This window comes from Drosophila erecta, unplaced genomic scaffold (genome assembly GCF_003286155.1).
Source record: "Drosophila erecta strain 14021-0224.00,06,07 unplaced genomic scaffold, DereRS2 tig00000021-arrow-pilon, whole genome shotgun sequence".
Classification (NCBI taxonomy): Eukaryota; Metazoa; Arthropoda; class Insecta; order Diptera; family Drosophilidae; genus Drosophila; species Drosophila erecta.
The window spans coordinates 3,192,615-3,210,924 of NW_020825198.1; the positions used below are offsets into that span (position 1 = coordinate 3,192,615).

At 43.4% G+C, this 18,310-nt stretch overlaps 1 protein-coding gene and 7 non-coding genes across 8 annotated transcripts; 6 read left to right on the forward strand and 2 right to left on the reverse strand.

The window, feature by feature from the left end:
• The first annotated feature begins 36 nt into the window (after positions 1 to 36).
• On the forward strand, positions 37 to 158 carry LOC6546511. The gene has a single exon (XR_046490.2). It is a non-coding gene; the product is annotated as a U5 spliceosomal RNA (small nuclear RNA).
• Positions 159 to 222: 64 nt separating this feature from the next.
• LOC6546512 lies at positions 223 to 16,710 on the reverse strand. The gene is made up of 8 exons (XM_001971307.3): positions 16,395 to 16,710; positions 7,138 to 7,219; positions 3,625 to 4,133; positions 2,606 to 3,562; positions 2,435 to 2,546; positions 1,399 to 2,369; positions 1,123 to 1,324; positions 223 to 1,062 (listed from the first exon to the last, which is right to left on the reverse strand). Exons 1-8 carry the CDS (start codon positions 16,395 to 16,397, stop codon positions 857 to 859), a joined length of 3,042 nt encoding a protein of 1,013 aa, XP_001971343.1. The 5' UTR covers positions 16,398 to 16,710; the 3' UTR covers positions 223 to 856.
• Trnac-gca lies at positions 5,025 to 5,096 on the forward strand. The gene has a single exon. It is a non-coding gene; the product is annotated as a tRNA-Cys (tRNA).
• Positions 5,276 to 5,347, forward strand: Trnac-gca. Its single transcript has one exon. It is a non-coding gene; the product is annotated as a tRNA-Cys (tRNA).
• Trnac-gca lies at positions 5,805 to 5,876 on the forward strand. Its single transcript has one exon. It is a non-coding gene; the product is annotated as a tRNA-Cys (tRNA).
• Positions 6,038 to 6,110, forward strand: Trnak-cuu. Its single transcript has one exon. It is a non-coding gene; the product is annotated as a tRNA-Lys (tRNA).
• On the reverse strand, positions 6,345 to 6,417 carry Trnak-cuu. Its single transcript has one exon. It is a non-coding gene; the product is annotated as a tRNA-Lys (tRNA).
• On the forward strand, positions 6,995 to 7,066 carry Trnac-gca. The gene has a single exon. It is a non-coding gene; the product is annotated as a tRNA-Cys (tRNA).
• Positions 16,711 to 18,310: the final 1,600 nt, after the last annotated feature.

Genomic DNA, 18,310 nt, shown 5'->3' on the forward strand with positions numbered 1-18,310 from the left:
CCGCCGCATGGAGTAGCTGATGAAAATGATCATTCGGCACTCTGGTTTCTCTTCAATTGTCGAATAAATCTTTCGCCTTTTACTAAAGATTTCCGTGGAGAGGAACACTCTAATGAGTCTAAAATAATTTTTAGTAGTGCCCTGTCGCAAGACTGGGGCCATCAGAAATACATATGAAGAAATATTTAGAATTGGAATTATATTAAAACAATGGTTTGTTTATTTTTAAAGTTTGTTTTTATTTTAACTACGTAATTACAACTCTATAATACAAATTTATTGTTAAAGTTGAAAATGTACAATTTTCTCTGTGCCTGTTTGTATTATTCAGATTGGGAATGACATGGAGAGGAGAGGCAAAAGCATCGGGAAACTTTGTCGAAGGGGAAACTGTTTTGCTTGATTTTCAAATTCGTTAATCGTCAAATTTCGATTGATAGTGACTTCTTAGGCCGATTTCTTGTTGGTTGGTCTCTTATGATTATCACAGTTTGCTATACGGAAGTTTCGGGCATCTTCCATATAAACCTTTTTGTTACGAGTCATACGGAAATGCGAAAGTGAGTGTGGCGCCTCTCAGAAAGTAGTTCAGGATTTTTTGGGTTCATCTCATTCTCATCTTTGTTGTGGGTGCGAATTGGTAACTAAGACATAAAAACTACTTACAGCACTAGCTATACCTATATTTAGTGTAAAAAAATTCAGCCGAAATTTAGCAAGTTGTCGAGTATTTTTCGTAGTTAGTTGGAGAATGGGGACGGCGGCAGCAAAAGAGTTTCGTGGCAGTTTCGCATTACAACTAAATCTAGGGCATCGATTCCATAATATTAACAAGTCCACACGGAGATGGATGGTCTTAGGCTGGCGCCTCCGTGGGCGTGTGGCATCCCTCGACGTTCTCCGGCCAGTCGCAGACGTTCTCCTGGGGATTGAAGACCAGGTTGGCGGGACAGGGCATGTGGTGTTTCCGCTCGCCCTCGCACATGTAGTAGTGGGTGCAGTCGGCCCAATCCTTGTGGTAGCTGATGTGTCCGTCCTCCTCGGCGCAGGTCACGTCATGAGCTGATACAAATGGTGAGTATATATTCAAGGTTCCGTGGCTAATCGGCGCTAGAAACTTACGATCTTTGGTGGTGTAGGCTCCACGTGGGCCGTGCGATTCATATGGACCATCGTATTCCAACTCAACCTTGTAGTCCTTCAGCTCGTCGTTCAAGGCAGTCAGTAGCGGGTACTTACCACTGCCGCAGCGACCGGAGAAGTCGTCCATATCGATGGACCACACCATGATGCCTCCGAAGCCCTGCTCCTTTAGCCATTCCGTCTATTGATGAAGAACAAGTTGTGTAAGTATAGTGTTATCCATGACTTGCTCATAGAGTAGCTATCCCAACTCACCTTGGTCTTGAGAGAACGCTCATCATCGAAGCCCACCCACTGGTTGCCGCGGTAAGCGAAGGGCACCTGCTGCTCCGAATCCCAAACGAGGGTGGTGTTGTCTGCCGCCAGGAAGGAGCAGACCTCGTAGTAGCTGAGGAAGCCGGCTTCGTTGGTGAACTTGCCTGCCTTGCCACCGCCGGACGAGGGGGATCCAATATCGAATTGGGTGTCATTGACAAGCTCGAAACTGCGTCCGTAGGTGGGCATGCCGATAAGCAGCTTTTCCTTGGGAGCTCCCTGTTTCACCCACTCCCTTGCGCTGTAGTCAACGGTCAGTTTCTTCTGGTACCCGGTGGCCGATTCCAAAGCAAACAGAGGCGAATTATGTCCCACTGTGCGTTCCCATTGCCCGTGGAAGTCGTAGGTCATAACGTTGATGAAGTCCAGGTACTTCGAGATCTCTGGCACATCGTAGCCAGCGGCGATGGCCTCAAAGGAAGCGGGTACAGCGGCGGTGAGCAGTAGGCGTGGCAGTCCAGAGGATTTGGCCTCACCCTCAAAAGCCACCCGCAGTTCCTTTAGCAGACTGACGTAGGCAACCCGGTCTTCGGCACCACGGGGATACTCCCAATCCACATCCAAGCCATTGAACTTATAGTCGCGCAAAAAGTCGATGGCCTCGTAAACGAACTGATTCATACGGAACACATTCGAAGTGAGCTCCTTGAAGGGCGTGGAACCAAAGGCCCATCCTCCGATGGCCAGAAGGATCTGCAGATCGGGATTGTTGTCACGCAGAGCAATCACACTCTCATAATTCTCGGGGTCATCATCGGTGGCCTCTGTTAGCTTGTAGTCCTGAAGAGTGGCAAAGGCATACACGATGTGGGTGCACAGCTTGGGATCGATGTTCTCCGGCTGGAATTTACCAGCTCCAGGGCGCTTGGCCGACCAGCTGGTCAGGTAACAGAACACCTGGGCAGGACGAGCTGAAGGAATTCAGGTAACAATGCATAAATTGAACTTTGCAAATTGTCTTTTGTATACAACTTACTGTTTGAGGCGACAGCATTAGCTCCAGACTTGATGCGCTGCTTCTTCTGGGCCTGTGGTTTGCGCACCTTGTTGAGAATCTCATCCACAGAAATTTTGATGGGTTCCGGTTTCTGCAGAAGCAACGTAAGGTATTAGAAATAGGTCAAGCTGCCATTACGGATAAACAAACCTCTTCGATATCCTCAAATGTGGCAGCAACGGCGGTCCAGTTAACATCCTTGGCCTCCTTTCCACGTGAAATGCCGAGGAGTTCCTCCCGCATAGCTCCAATCAGTGGATACTTGACATTGCCACCGCACACCTCTCCCTTGAAGTCGTCCATGTCAATGGTCCAGACCATGGCACCTCCAAAGCCATTTGACTTGATCCAGTGCATCTTGTTCCTAATGGCGCGCTCATCATCGAAACCAACCCACTGATCTCCATCAACCAGGTAGGGAACCTTCATCTCGTCATCCCAGACATAAACAGCGCCATTAAGCAGCATTTCGCAGATCTCGTAGTAGGCCAGGAAACCACCTTCCTTGGTATAGACACCTTCGCGTCCACCACCCGATGCGGGGGCATTGGGACCATGCTTATCCGGATTAGCCAAAGTGAAGGAGCGTCCATAGGTCGGCATTCCGATGACCAGCTTCTCCTTGGGAGCACCCATCTTAACCCACAAACTGGCAGCATTGTCGACGGACAGTTGTTTGCGCCACTCGGAATCGGTGGATGGGGCATAAAGTGGGGCATTGTGTCCAGTCTCGCGTTCCCACTTGCCGTGGAAATCGTAGGCCATCAGGTTGATGAAATCCAGATAACTGGCGATGGCAGGCACATCATATCCACCACGGATGTTGTCGGGACCGACGGGCACGGCGGCGGAAAGCAGGAGACGTGGCTTCTTCAGTTCCTGGGCCTCAGCTTCAAAGGCTTCGCGCAGTTCCTTCAGCAGCAGAACGAAGTTCTTCTTGTCATCGGAACCCTTGGGGTATTCCCAATCCATATCCAGACCATCAAAGCCCCGCTTGCGCAGGAAAGGAATGGCCGAGTAGACAAAGGTCTGGCGGGTGTATCGCGTGGAGGACATGTCCTTGAATTTCTGGGTGCCAAAGGACCAACCTCCAAGAGCAAGAAGGATCTATAAGGTAAGTGGATTGGTTAAGTAAACATTATTATTTTTTAGACATTTCTAACACCAACCTTTAGTTTGGGATTGGCCTTTTTAAGGCTCATCATACGTTCGTACAGTCCGGGGACATTATCCTTGGTCTCATCGTTGGACTCATAAGAACTCAGCTTGTTCTTCTTCAGCCATCCAAAAGCGAAGATAATGTGGGTGCAGAGATCGGCTGGAATGTCTTCCGGAACGAACTTGCCAATCTTGACACGGTACTGCGACCAGTTGGTGTAGTAGCACACGATCTTCGGCGTGCCATCGTCCACCTTAGTCTTCTTGCCCTTCAGCGAGGATCCACTGGCCACCAGAGCGGTTGCTCCAGCTGCTGCGGCTGCTCCTCCAGCTGCAGCTGCTCCCAATTTCGCCTTGGAACGAAGGCGTGTACGACGAGCACTAGTGGTGGTAGCGGAAGTGATCAAGTCAATACGCTTTTCGGCCTCTGGAGCCTCAGTGGACTTCTTAGATTCGATGAGGTTGCTTCTCGAGGAGCTGACCGATGTTGTGGGACGACGCAGACGTCGACGTGTCTTGGCTGAAATTGGTTTGAATATGGTATTGGTAAGTGCTTAATTTACTCTCTGGTAACTGAACCACATCTTTGCAAGTTATAATCTATAAATATTTGTTGTTGCCCCTTTTAAATCCCTGCATATATAATATGTAATAAGTTAACAAAATCCAACTGCAATCCACTGAAACCCCTACCAGATGTATAACATTGTTCATCAGCATCCCATCTCATCATCTGAATGAGAGGTCCGCCCACATTTATCATATTGACCTTGCCCCAGTTGCACAATCCGCGGTGGAAGCGGCGGCTTCACTGTACAGGCACGGTAGCTGGCACCTGTCATCCGAGTGAGCTCCGCATCAGCCGACAATGTGGCAATGGTAATGACGGGTGGCCACAATCTCGATCTCAATCGCGATCGTAATGGCAATTGCGATGGATTGTCAACCACTTGCGATCAACGAGTGCCGATAATTTCAAATTAATGTCTCTTCAGCTTGAATCCATCGAAAGTCGTGACGTTGGAATTTACTTAATTCTGTCTTATAGTAATGATTAAGATATCGAACGTAGATTACTCTTACTCTTATAATTATAAATGGAATGGCTAAATTGAGACGCTGGCTTGTCGGACCCGGTTTTTGTTGTATTTTTCAGTTTAATTTCGCTAAATGAAGTGGTATTGCTGCATCAGAAATAACAAAGCGAAATTATTGCTAAACCTGTTTAAATATTTCATTTAATGGCCGTATCTTTTGCATTTATCCACTTCGCAAGCCTACACACAACACAACAACCATACTAAATATGGTTGGAAAAGGGGAGGTTGCTGCAGTGCGAGTTACGCCTTCGCCTTCGGATATTATTAGCTGGCGAGGCATTAGTTGCCGCTTGGTCGCGCGGAGTGCAACTGGGGATATAGCTCAGTGGTAGAGCATTCGACTGCAGATCGAGAGGTCCCCGGTTCAAACCCGGGTGTCCCCTTGGTAAACCTTTTTGCTCCCCAGTTTTACTAAAATTTATATATTTTTGTCTGATCAGTTGTTATCTTTTGTTTTTCTAGGAGGGGTCTGGTTTATTATCAGGCTCTTTGTGCTCTTACTTTAAGTAATAACAGCGATAATTAGCTCATTGGGCCTTTGTTGGAGCTCGCAGCCACACTTGGGGATATAGCTCAGTGGTAGAGCATTCGACTGCAGATCGAGAGGTCCCCGGTTCAAACCCGGGTGTCCCCTTAGTAACATTTTTTGCCTTCCACCTACTGTAAATGTACTCATTGATTTTACTACATCTCATACTGGGTATTTAGGTTTTCTTTCATTGGTCTTTTTAGGGAAATGTCTGTAGTCTCCGTTTCATCTTGACTGTAGCCGTATTTCTGTACTTAAATATATTTTAGTTGGCAAGACCTGTTTACCTTAGAAGACGAAATTAAGCTCATTAAAATCGTTATGCAGTTTGTGAATAGCTTCAAAGTACCATAAGACATATGTATGTTTGCGCAATGACAATTACAAACTATTTTTTAATTTCAAGCGTTGTATAATGGTGATTTTATTTATATAAGAGCCACTTAAAACGAATGCCCAGTGGAGGGTTAAATTCTTGAATGCTGCTATCGAACATGTTCGGTTGCAGGCGCAACAGCAACATTTGCGTTAAAACACTAGTTTAGTCACTGAGTGCCAACGTGGGGATATAGCTCAGTGGTAGAGCATTCGACTGCAGATCGAGAGGTCCCCGGTTCAAACCCGGGTGTCCCCTTGTTTTTTTTGCTTATTTTCTTATTTCTCACGCACTTATAGTATTCTTTTCTATACAGTTTTTTAATGATCTTTTGAACAAAAATATAACTTTGATATTTTGTACGACATTGATGCGTGTTTTCGAATGGTTTTGATGAGTTTAGACGCTCATTCTTCACAGCCCGGCTAGCTCAGTCGGTAGAGCATGAGACTCTTAATCTCAGGGTCGTGGGTTCGAGCCCCACGTTGGGCGATGCTTTTTTGTTTACTTTTAAATAGCGTGCCTTAGTGTTCAAACTCCGAGACTCCATTGTTTTCGTATTGATGATTTCTAGGAGTATGCCAGTCTCAAAATTAAGAATTACATATTTTTTAAATACCAATATATAAACATCTACATGTGCAAAATTAAGAAGGAATTAAAATATTTACATCAACAATGCTGATACATTTATTTTAAATGATTATTTATTAACAAAAAGCAATTCGCCCAACGTGGGGCTCGAACCCACGACCCTGAGATTAAGAGTCTCATGCTCTACCGACTGAGCTAGCCGGGCTATGTGTTTGAAGCCGACCAATTTGGTGGTACAATCGAGGATCGACAACTTTTCAAACTTTTTTTAATCTTATGTCTTTTTATGCCCAAATATTTGGTAATTCGGGGCTCCTTAGTGGCATAAATAATGATCTTTTTTATTAATGATGAAATCATCTGCTAAGAGTGCACCATTTTACAAATTAGCCTTTTGAACATAAAATTAGATAATTAATTGCATAAGATTAGCTGCCGCCTTTTTATAAACCATTTGATTTCTTTATAAATACTTTTATAATTATCTGCCTTAATTAAGAGTTAACGTTGACTTGATCGGCTTGTCTACCACGCCCTTCTGCCTTTCCCTAATTAACTTTTTGGGTTAAACAACAACTATTTGTGTGTCGTTATGTGATAGTGATGCAGATAAAAGCAATCATAGAAAAGCAGCAACAATAGAAATAAAAGAACAACTGGTTATCAATTTCCGGCAAGTCCAGCAATAAGAAACTAAAAATAGTATCAAGTTACGCCCACACATTTAATTCTGGGGGCTGTTGTTTTGACTTCTTCGGTAAATTCTTGTTCTTTATATAAGTGGGGATATAGCTCAGTGGTAGAGCATTCGACTGCAGATCGAGAGGTCCCCGGTTCAAACCCGGGTGTCCCCTTGTTTTTTGTTTTGTTTCGCCTTTTCTCCTTACTTGTTCATGTTTAATTTCTTTTTACATTTTTTACTTACTCTGTGCACTGTCTGTGGAGGGCGAGAGCAAGACAATCAGCAGGCATATCACAAATGCGATTCGCAGCAATCGCGGTGGAAACTGTGGTGGAGAAACAAAAAAAGGAGGCAATTAATCACAGGTTTATGCTTTGATGTACGATTAATAATCTGTGATTTATGTGGGGGGCACGTCGACTTTCAACAAATTACGTGGCACTTGTTGCCTCCCCAATTGGGCCAGAGTGAAGGTCGTCAGGTGACAGACAGAGGTCAGTCGGATGGCCCTTTGGCGCCCACCAGTCATAAGCGGACGAACACGTCTTGACATTGACCTAGTTTTATCAACAGACCGACCTGCCACGAAAACAATGCGCCCAAAGTTTCAGCGCGATTGCCCGGCCAACTAATTAACAATAAACCTAAAGCTCATAATTATTCAAAGCGACTGCCTAGTCTCAGATGAGACAGTTTGTCTCATAAAACTGTTAAAACTTGTCAGACATCTTCAGCTGCACTTCACACACTTATTAGCCGTTTTGAAGAGCCTCTCGACTTTGAAAGTCCGACCTCCAACCGAAGCCATTCCCCATTCACAAAGGTTCACTGAAGTGATGGGAAAAAGGCGGATTCAGGCGAGGCACTTCATTTTCTGGGACACCTGATTACTTTATTTATTGGAATTTAGCTGAGAGGTGTTTTTTTTGACAGCTCTGATAATGCGGAGACAAAATATTTGGAGTTGTGAATGGAAGGAGAGTAATAGTAGTATTACATTATTAATTTAGTGACTATAGACTTAACGGTGACCCTTCATGTAGGTTATGTTTATTTTTTTTGCAAATATATTGAACTCTACCCGTAGGTAAACACACTTAACGCTATTCCATTTACCGGGTTCTTTGGGCCATTACCCACTGCCTGTTTAGGTATTCAGGGGGTATCTCCATTAAGAACACCTTACACAACGCCGGGTTATGCAAATCGCCCGTGGGCCACAAACAGTTAGCCGTAATGGAGGTGGAGAAGTTGTGAAATGGAGAAATGGAGAAATGGCCCGAATTGGCACAACCGTGATTCGATTGCTAACGGTTGTGGCTTACAGTTAGAAAGCGGTGGATGTTCTGGCAAGAAACGCTCAAGGTCGTGTTACTAACTCGCCGAGAAGGTTGTCTTACTACGGAACATCCCCCGCCATTAGTCCGCCCATTAATTTCTTTGGATCTCTCGATCAAGATGGGACGCAGTTGAGCCGTAAAAGTGAAACTGGTTTCGGCTTATTTTTGGCTATTTATTTAAATTTTTTAGCAGTCCGCAAACGGTGCATAAATTATTTAGTGTTGAAGCAAAATAACGCAAAAGGTTCCTTATCGCGTGTGGCCAGTTAGTCAGTTAGTCAGTTGTTGGGCCGAACTGGTCTGAACCAACTGGTTTACTCTCGCTTTGGATCTTTGCATCTTTGGCTCTGGAACTCTGAAACTGGGCGCGGAAATAAACGGAATGACCGTAAAGAGAAACCTGGCCTCTCAAATGCCTTTCATTTTCCTTGTGCGAAAGCGAAAATCACCAGAACTGAAAGTCTCCCCAACCGTTTGAATTCAGCAAATCATCTTTCAATTGCATTCTTGCGCAAAATGTGTTGTATGTTTGGCTGGCATAACCATTTCGGGCGATTGTCCAAGTCGAATTGCAAACTCTTCTACAAATGTCCATTGTGTTGGCTTGCTTGTGTGACTGTGTGTCGGTATCATTAGATGGTGTCCATGTTGACTAACGGCTCGCTGGAGCACAGCCAAGTCGCTGGAACTCAGCACTGGTCAAAACTGGGTGTTGTAGCCTCATAATGAGCAGCCTTAATTTCCAAACCAAATTTGCTTTGAATAACATAGAAACTTCGAAAGATTTTCTCGGTTGGAAAATTACTTAGTTTCGAGAATTTTCTGGAAGTTTCAACTTCCTTACTATATTTCGTATTTCGTTTGAAAGAAACTTGTATGCCATATTAATACCATAAATACCTCTTTGCGGCGAATATATGTATATTACGCATTTTATAAAGTTAAGCCGAAGCATTAAAAATATAATTTCTGTGTAACTGGGACTTGCTTTTCTTTCTCGGCTTAAAAGAGCCGCCAAGCCGCCAAGTCTTCGGTTTCAGTTTTGGCCCCACGTTTGTGCGTTCGAGTTTACCTGAAAGCCGCGCCAAGCTCTATGTCTGCGGTTACGACAGCACCAAATAAAAGTCAATAAATAATAGAAAGAAAGAGGGGTGGATCGGTGGATGAGGGGGTGGCCATAGGTAAAGACAAGCCAACTGCATTCCAGCAGCATGATTGGATTTGTTCAATTGTCTTGCGCAAAAAAAGAAACAGCATTTCCAAATGGAAAACCAGTGAAAATTGCATTAAACTATTAAGCCCCGAGGTGTTGGGCCTTATTTGAATTTAATGTTTTCCAATCAACCAAAAAATGTGCACCAAACCACTCAATGGAAAATTTTTATAATCGTTTCTGTTGTAAAAGTGAGATTATAGTTAGCATATTAATAATTTATGATCTTAAATAATGATTATAAAATCAAACCTAGCAGACCTCACATTCAATTATTTCCAGGGTATTTAAAATATGATATGTTTGCTGATTGTGGATTTCACTTGCACGAAAGCAAGAAAGCGCTGAAATAGCAATTCATTTGCGTAAATTTTGTGGCTTTTGTTGCCGTTTGCCGAATGCCCATGTCCGCTCAATAACTTCAACGGGCGAGACAAATTGCGCAAATACTGCATTAATCATGCGCCACGGAGACTGCAACATCTGCCGTTCGCGCCGCAGTGCGTCGCGTTCGTCGCTTAAGTCTTTCGTTTGGGGCGATCGAAATGGAAATGGAAATGGCAATGCAGTTGGTGCTCGTTTGAAGTGCGATTTATTTAAATGCGGTCTCGGCTTTCGACCATTTACCACTTTAGCGGCTGTCGAATCGATGTTGTCTGGCCGTTTGTTTGCGGCTCTGTCGCGCCTGCTGTATTTAATTAAATGTTGAACGCCTTTTTGCTTGACCGAAATTAAGCTCAAGGTGAGGCGCAACGCAGCGCAGCGCTGCGCAGCCAAAACAGCGAAAATAACATCGAAAAATAAGCATAAGAAAAATATAAAAGTATAGTGAAAATTTAAGAAAACCAGCGACACGCGTCTTTCAACTGTGTGGGTATGCATTAATTGGGGGCTCTAAGCCACACGTCATAACTGCTTGGGCAATATTTTGGCTTTGATTTTGCGGCTAACTATTTTGTTTTCTGGCCCGGTCCCAGACCAGTTGCATACGTCACACAATTAAGCCATGTCGTGAGCACCTGTCCTGACCAGACGACCTTGCGCAATCCGACCGAAAAGCTGCGCAAACGGGTCCAGAGAGCAAAACGGCTAATTCGACGGCGACTGCAGATTAAGAGAGCCTGAGTCAGCGTACTTTAGTACTTAAGCCGAAACTGGTTCACGGATCGATTAGAATAATGGCTGAGCTTTAGCAATTTGTTGGGCCGGGCTACGGTGCGAGAATATGCGACTCTAATTACCAATAACAGGTAAGGGGCGGGCGGGCAGCCACTTATGGGTGCGGTGCTTAGCCAATCTTCTGGTCTGCCGGTTCTCCTGGTCGGGCAATTACTTCCTGTTGCAGCATAACCCTGAACCGGCCATTGACGTCTCGGAAAACGAGTTGGGGCAGCAGACTCCAACGGCTTTATGATAAGTGTGCTAAAACTTACAGACTGTTCTAGGGCTTCTTACACTGTGAAAATGTGCGAGGATACACTAGGAAAAGGAATGAATGCCATTGCATTGAAACTGATTTATCAAAATACTATTAGGTATATATTTATGAAATGAATTTGCCGTTAAGTCCGGTTGAGGTTTAATTAAATATTTTAATTAAGCATTATTGTTGGCCACAATATAAAATACGAAATTTATTAGTATTACGTTTTGAGTTTGTCTGAGATTATGCCGACATTTCGTTCTTTTTAACATGGAGTATAATTTAATTTAAAAGGTGTTATTAAATTCATTAGGTATCTTTAAAATTATTGATCTCGTCATTATTAAGGTTTTACCATTCCATCTCCACAGCAATCTATTTCCTTAAGAGTTTCATCTTTTAATGCATTAAGCAACATGGCTGGGATTTCTTGACGCACCCACTGAATTATGGAACTGCATTTTGGTTTGACTTTTTAATGTCCCAAACGTGAGGCAAATAAAATGCCAGCCAGCTGTTGATGCCATTGCTGCTGAGTCACTATCAGTAACATAAAAATGGAAAAAAGATAAAAAACACAAACAGAAGTGGCAACAGAGCGAACGAGAACATATAACCATTATTCTTGCGGCTGCAATGCCAGATTTCAACAGTTGAGTGCGCACCACTTCCGTTCCAGTGCCGCCAGATCAAGCATTTCCTACACGCTGCGATCTTGTTCATAATGTCAATAAAATTTATGTCCGTTTGTTTGTTTGGCTTGCTTTTTGGCTGGCCTCGTAAAGAATTTGCCATTTGTCAGTGTCGCATTAGAGCCAACTTCTTGGCTTTTTGTCAGCCTTCTGGCTTGAGTTTTTCACTGTTTACTCTGGCGAAACCGTAGCTAACGGCCTGGAAAATGCTCGACTTGGTGTCTCTCGAATGGTGGGTAAAAATCATATTTTCACTTGCACTTTCTGGGGGAGTGTTTTCAGCTTTTTTAGCCAACCCAGCGGCAATAAGGAACTGACTGTGCGGACATTATGTCATCGCCATCAGCAAGTGCAACATGAGGAGAAGCGCCAGCAGCCGCCTCCTTACGTAAGTCCACATGCGCTTTTATTAATAAACAAAGCGTCCCAAAGAAAGACAACCAGAAATCATAGGGAAACGAGCAGCGGTGAAATTTGTATTATTAGCAACCTAATACGAGGTTTGCATCTCCAGCGGCCAAAAGCAGGTGGCATTGTGCTCAACTTTAACCTTTTCGCTTAAACAGCGAAGATGCGACTGCAAACCCGTTTGGCATATACATTTTATAAACAAAGATATTCAAATTAAAGATGCCCGATTGCCTCGAGGATGGGCCAGTTTGAAGGCCCGATCAATGTTTATGGCCTAGACCATAAAACGGTTTTGGTTTTAATTTAAGCCACTTTATTGCCTCGTCGGGCCGGATGACGGATGAATTTATTGCCAAATGGCACAGCGACGTCTTCGCTGAATGATAATAATAATTGCCTTGGCCAGCGGAAGGGCCACACATTACAATTTTCGCCTAATTAGTTTCAATTATGAGTGACCACGGTTGTGCAACCGATCGGCGCAGATCAGTCTATCGCCACCGATAGTGATTTGACATTTCGGTTATGTCGCTGTCCGATTTCGCCGTGGATATACGGCTGATAAATTTAGATACTCCGCCTTTATATAATGACGGTGGCGAACCAGTTTGCTTTGGCTTTTATTTCGATTTGTCACCTCGCCGTCTGACAAATGATTGATACGCACGCGTGTACCACAGATCCCTAAGCATATGGATGTGGATTTGGCCCAAGCATAATTAACATTTGTTTGTCTGCGACTTCGGCTGCCGGTTTGGCATTGGGTGCGGGGTAATTAAGATGGATCTCGTAGCGCGCGGTTGGACAAACAAAGCTCGTTGGCTTTATGTCGCACTTCCTGCTAGACCCTAAAACTGAAACTTGCACTGTTCACTTGTCGAGTTCGTTGCCTCAGTCTTTTGATTTGGCACCGTGCACGGGAAAAATGTGAATCATTAACGACATATTATTAATAGGTACACAGCGTTTATGTCATTTTGCAAGACCATAACAATTGAACTTGCTTGAGTGCCAAGTCCGTTGCCTCAGTCTTTTGATTTTGCTCTGCCACTGCTCCCCGGACAAAACCGATATCAATTTTGTCATTTAACGTTTTCTTTTGTTCTGGAATACGGAAAGAAACCATGGCACTTGTTATATCTCTAATTCGATCTATTCTTTTAAGTAATTTTGGTGGTTTTTGTTGCTAAGTGTACAAATATTTTAGGTGTAGTGTGCCAAATAGTTTCTTTATATTTTTTGCTGTGCAATGACTTGTTGAATTACTCTCACTCCAACCGCCGTCAGCTGGTTGACTGTTTGTCTATCTGTCTCAGTGACTGACTGTCTCAACGAGGAGTTCAATAACCATTTGATGCGTTTCGATTTCAGCCAAACTGTGCACACAAATCAGCATAAAAGTGAGCGAGGCAGCAAACTCGATTTGCATCGTGTAAGCTGTTTTTATCTTTATATGTATGGTGAATAGAGTTTTTCACTCAGCCCACACTCCCCCGATGCGAAGCCCAAGCCCAGTTGCAGCTGGCTGTCAGGGCTGGGCAAAAAGTGATTGCCAAGAAGCCGACAGCCAAGAATCGAGAACGTCGTGTTGCCAGCCACTTTTGGCCACGCTTTTAGCCGAGACGTTATACGCCGCAGTCAGAATGCTTGGCCTGACCTGCAATTATGCCCCAGCTACTTGATGCTGTTTGAGCAATGAGTCGTGGCTGAGTTGTGAGTGCCTGGCATTTTCTGGCACATTATACTCACATTTCATAGAAATATCGCAGATTGCTTCATAGAAACTTAAGCTGCATTGTCTAGGCTAACAATAAAACATTTAAATGTCTTTTAGTTATGCAGTCAGGCATAAGCTACTATTAAAATGATTTTATCGCTTCAAAAGTCACAGCTTCAGGGACAATTAAAGAAATGTCAGAACTCTGTACAAAAATTTGAATTGGAAACATTGATTTGTGTCTAAAATATGTTGTTTTATTAACTAAACTACATTTGTTCGTAATAAAAATCAGGCGAAAAGCCATTCTTGCACCTTTATTATTCAATGACCTTACACTTACCCCGTTTCATTTGGTATTTCCTGGAAAATGGTTGGTTGTTGTTACCCAATTGCTCTACTTGTGTCTTCTTCTATTTTCAACACCCCAATTGCTGGATCGGTTACAAAATCTGGCAAGGCAGGACCCTCGTAATCATTTGGTTGGCACTCGCATTACGTATACGCCCAGTCGGACCGCATTAGCTACTTCCGTCACAATAATACAAAAATAAAACGACAAGAGCGTGGAGAAAAATGCGTTGCTTGTTTTCTGTAAGGGAGAAAGTCTGTCGCTGTGCAATTATATTGTCTGCCCCCACCCTCCTTTTCAACTAAGCTTTATTTTTTTTCGTTTCGTTTCGTATTTACTTTTCTTTTGGGTTTTTCGAATGTAAACACGGCTGAAGCTCGCCGTCTTGCCATTTCAATGGTTTGTTTTGCAAACAAAATTCTCTGCAAGTGTTTTCATTCAATTGTCAGCGCCGGCAGAGGCATTTCAAACGAAAGTGAGAGTTTCAGATACACTCGTAGATACATGAGCAGAGACAGATACGACGGCAGCTTGCAGATACATTTCCAACTTACTGCACATGTCAGTCACGGCTGTCAATAGCGCGTGTCAAGTCGGGGGGCGTGGCAACAAGAAAAGGGGCGGCACTAAAAAGAGTTATTAACTTACGCCAAAATGCCGCGAAAGTGCACAGAGGCAATGAAATCTTTGGCCCGGCTGGCAATTAACATTTTTGAGTTTTCTTTCTTCAAAGTGATTTCATTTTGACCTGCTCCACATTACATAAATATTTTGGTAATTAAAAGAAGGGGAAAACTTGATGAATATTGCCTTAAATGATAATTATAATTAGGAAAATAGCTCAAATTAAGCAGTTGAAATTTTATTAAAAGGCTAGTTAGCTTGGGAGACCTTTTGAGATGTTTCCGTTGGGAAACATTTATTAGCACATAAAATATATATTATTTCAGTGCCATAACTAATGCAAAAACCTATCACGGAGACAATGAAAACCTGGGCAATTAGCATTTCTTATTGTTTTTCGTTTTCATTTTCGAAATGCTTAAATTTCGACCTGCTCCACATTATACGCTCGTTCACAGAAATATAATGGAGCTCGTATGTCCGATCGGTTGCATTGTGCGGCTAGCGAAAGACCATAAAATAAAATGTTTAATTTATAAAGCCAGCAGAGTTCGCATTTGATTTGGACTCTCCGATTGCCTTTTGCTTTTCCACTGTTTTCGAGACTCCGCTTCGAACCTAATTTTTGCAGTTTTTCTTTTTCGAGACCAGTTTTTTTATGTTTCTTTGCTTTGCGAACTATTTGCCAATCGACAGCGGCGAGTTATAGGTATTTTTTCATTTTCTTTTTGTTTTTTTCCTTTGCAAATATTAATTGTTGTAAAACAAAACTAGTTATTGTTTTTGCTATTGTTGTGCGCCTGTGCAACTTTTACTTGCTGCCAATGCTGCTGATTTTGCTGGCAAATTGAGGCGTGCCGCCTGCTGCGGCCATAATGGAAATCTTTCGGCTAGCTGGCTTTTCGTTTTTCGCTTTTTTCGCTTTTTCGCCTCAAACGGCCGAGGAAGTAAAAGCCGTTGCCAATTGGCCACTTGAAGGCGGCGACTACGGACATTTTCCCCTTTTCTCTGATGGGCTTTCAGCTACGAAAGCGAAACTGAAACCGCCTGCAAGCTTCTGGCCCCCCACTTTACACTCTTTTTTGTTTAGCCCCTCAGCGCTCATTTTATTCATTGTCTTTGACAAGTTCGCCTTCAACTTCGGTCGGTCAGTAGCGGTACAGAACCCGTTGTCGTTGTTGCTGCAGCCCCTTATTCACGTTGTTGCTTTTTCACACACTCCGTCATTCTGCGATAAAGTCTTACACAGGAAAAGAATTTTGAACGATTTCCTAGCTTTGTGGAGAACGTGTTAGATAGGCGAATAAAGCAAACTTAACAATTAGCATAACAAGAACAACACAAAATGTATCGAAAACTGTGTTTTATCAATGAACTCTAAGACAGATCTTACTTTTAAAAAGTGTTTTCCCAAATATGTATTCTGCTGCAAGAAGTGGAATGGGTTTCTACAAATAAATAATGATACTTCTGCCTATCATTGTTCTATGTTTTTTATGCGCAATTGTCTTGCCTAAAATACGATTTTTCGCTGTGCATTCTTAGTTTACGTTCTCCAACTGCCATGGAGTTTCTGCTGCTTAGCATACGTTTATCCGTTGCGTCAACGGACTTTCAATATTCTTTGGCATGCTTTTTGTTCTGGCAAGACGAGGGGGTTGTGTTGGGTTCTGTTGTGGATATGATAATTCCCATAGCTCCATGCCTCTGACACACATTTGCACTCACCATTTTTAAAGCTCGACTCCGCGCCGCGTATCCACAAGCTACAAAATCGATTCTCCTTGAGCGGGCAGTCGGTATTAGATTGGATTGATCTGGACTCGATTCGATTCGATGCGATTGGATTGGATTGGATTGGTTTTTAGGTATGTCGGGGCTTTCGAGACACTGCAAAACTGTCGTGGCTAACCGCACATATTTTGCCACTAGTCACTAGTCACTTTCAAAAATCCTGGCCCCCAAAAAGGCGAAGTGGACCGCTTGTCGCTTCGAACTCGCACGTTGGACTGAAAAACTGAAACTGATTCGAGCGCTGCCGCCGCCAGCTGCCAAGACAAGGCGACGACAACAACGGCCACGGCAGCGACGTCGGCGTCCGCACTGCGAGAAAATATTGGTGTTTTCAAAACCTAAATAGTGTGCAAGGCTTGTGTTAAGAAAAAGCACCTTCCAGCTAAAAGGCCGAACTAAATTCTGCTTGTTAGATGAACAATAGAATACTTTTACTTGCAGTGGTACTTTTAAAATTAGTCTTTGGTTTTTCTGTGATACAATATTAAGCCAAATGTGTGTGGTATTTGCCTCAGTGCATTGAATGTAGCAGCGGAGAGTATAGCTGAGCTTAGTTTGGCCCCCGGATTGAGCGGGGTTTCGGTTTTTGTTGCTTTGGTGTTTGGTGTTTTGTGTTTTGTGTTTGACAACGGCTGAGCTTCAGTTTCAGGTCCGCCACGTACGACGCCATATACGAGCAGTCCAACAACAAGGCAATGGAGCAGCAGCAGCAGCAGCAGCAGCAGCAGCAGCATAAAAACAGTTTTCGGTTTGCAGCCCGCGCTGTGAGCTGCATGGAAAATTAAATTTGCTGCGTTGCCTTTGGTCGGCTCCTTCGTTCACCACTGTTAGTGGGCAACAGAGGGTTAACAGCGGATTTGGTGGGCTAGACCATATACACTGGCCAGTGATTGCCTTTCAATTTGCGTTCAACCAAACCACAATCAACCGGTTTGATTTGGGCGACTTGTAACGTCACTGAATCAATCACAGATTTAGGCAATTTCAGTTTCTTTACTAATTTATTTTAAAGCTGCCTCATTTATTGTGCCTTTTTATTAAAGAAAATTGCGTATTATAAAGACTTTAGTGGATTTGTATGCGACATTTCAATAAATCGTTTCTATGGCCATTTGGAAAGTAAAGTTTATAAATTGTAAGTTAGTTAATAGAATCTTGAATAGTTATGTACAATGCTTTAGAGTTCTGCTCACAGAGAACCATAATCTGGCATTAGCTATAAGCTGGCTACCATTTTTCTTCCACATTGAGTAACATCCCCAAAATATAAACCAATTTAAAGAGGATTAAGGCAGCTTTAGCGCGATTTGAAAAATGAATAGTCCCAGCCTTGACTAGCGCCGTTTATTCGGTAACTAAGCCGAGTAAAACTAGTCGACTCCCCCACCCAACCACTGGGGTTGGTAGCCACCATTTGTTATCCGATTGGGATTTTGTAAACAAACATGTTTGATTAGCATAAAGACAAACGGCCAAGAGCCGTCAGCCAAATGTCTCCGAACTGATCCTCATCCCCATCCTCATCTCCATTTCCATCTCCATCTGCGACTGCGTTAAATGCAAATTCGAAATATGATTTACAAAATACGCTGTGCATAACACTTGGCTGACGTTTCACACGATAGAAAGCAGGAGGCAGTCGAGGTTAATTAGCATATGGGTTTCTGTGAAGGGGTTTCATAAGCGGAACCCGTCCAATTTCAACTCCAATCCCTGACCTGGCCACACCCCCTTCCCCCAATCAACTAGCAAGCGTCCACAAATTGCGCTCCAATGAAAGCGAAAGTCCATATTGAAGTCGATTTTTTTCCGAAGTTCTGGTCTTACAGTTCCTGATGATCTTTTGATCA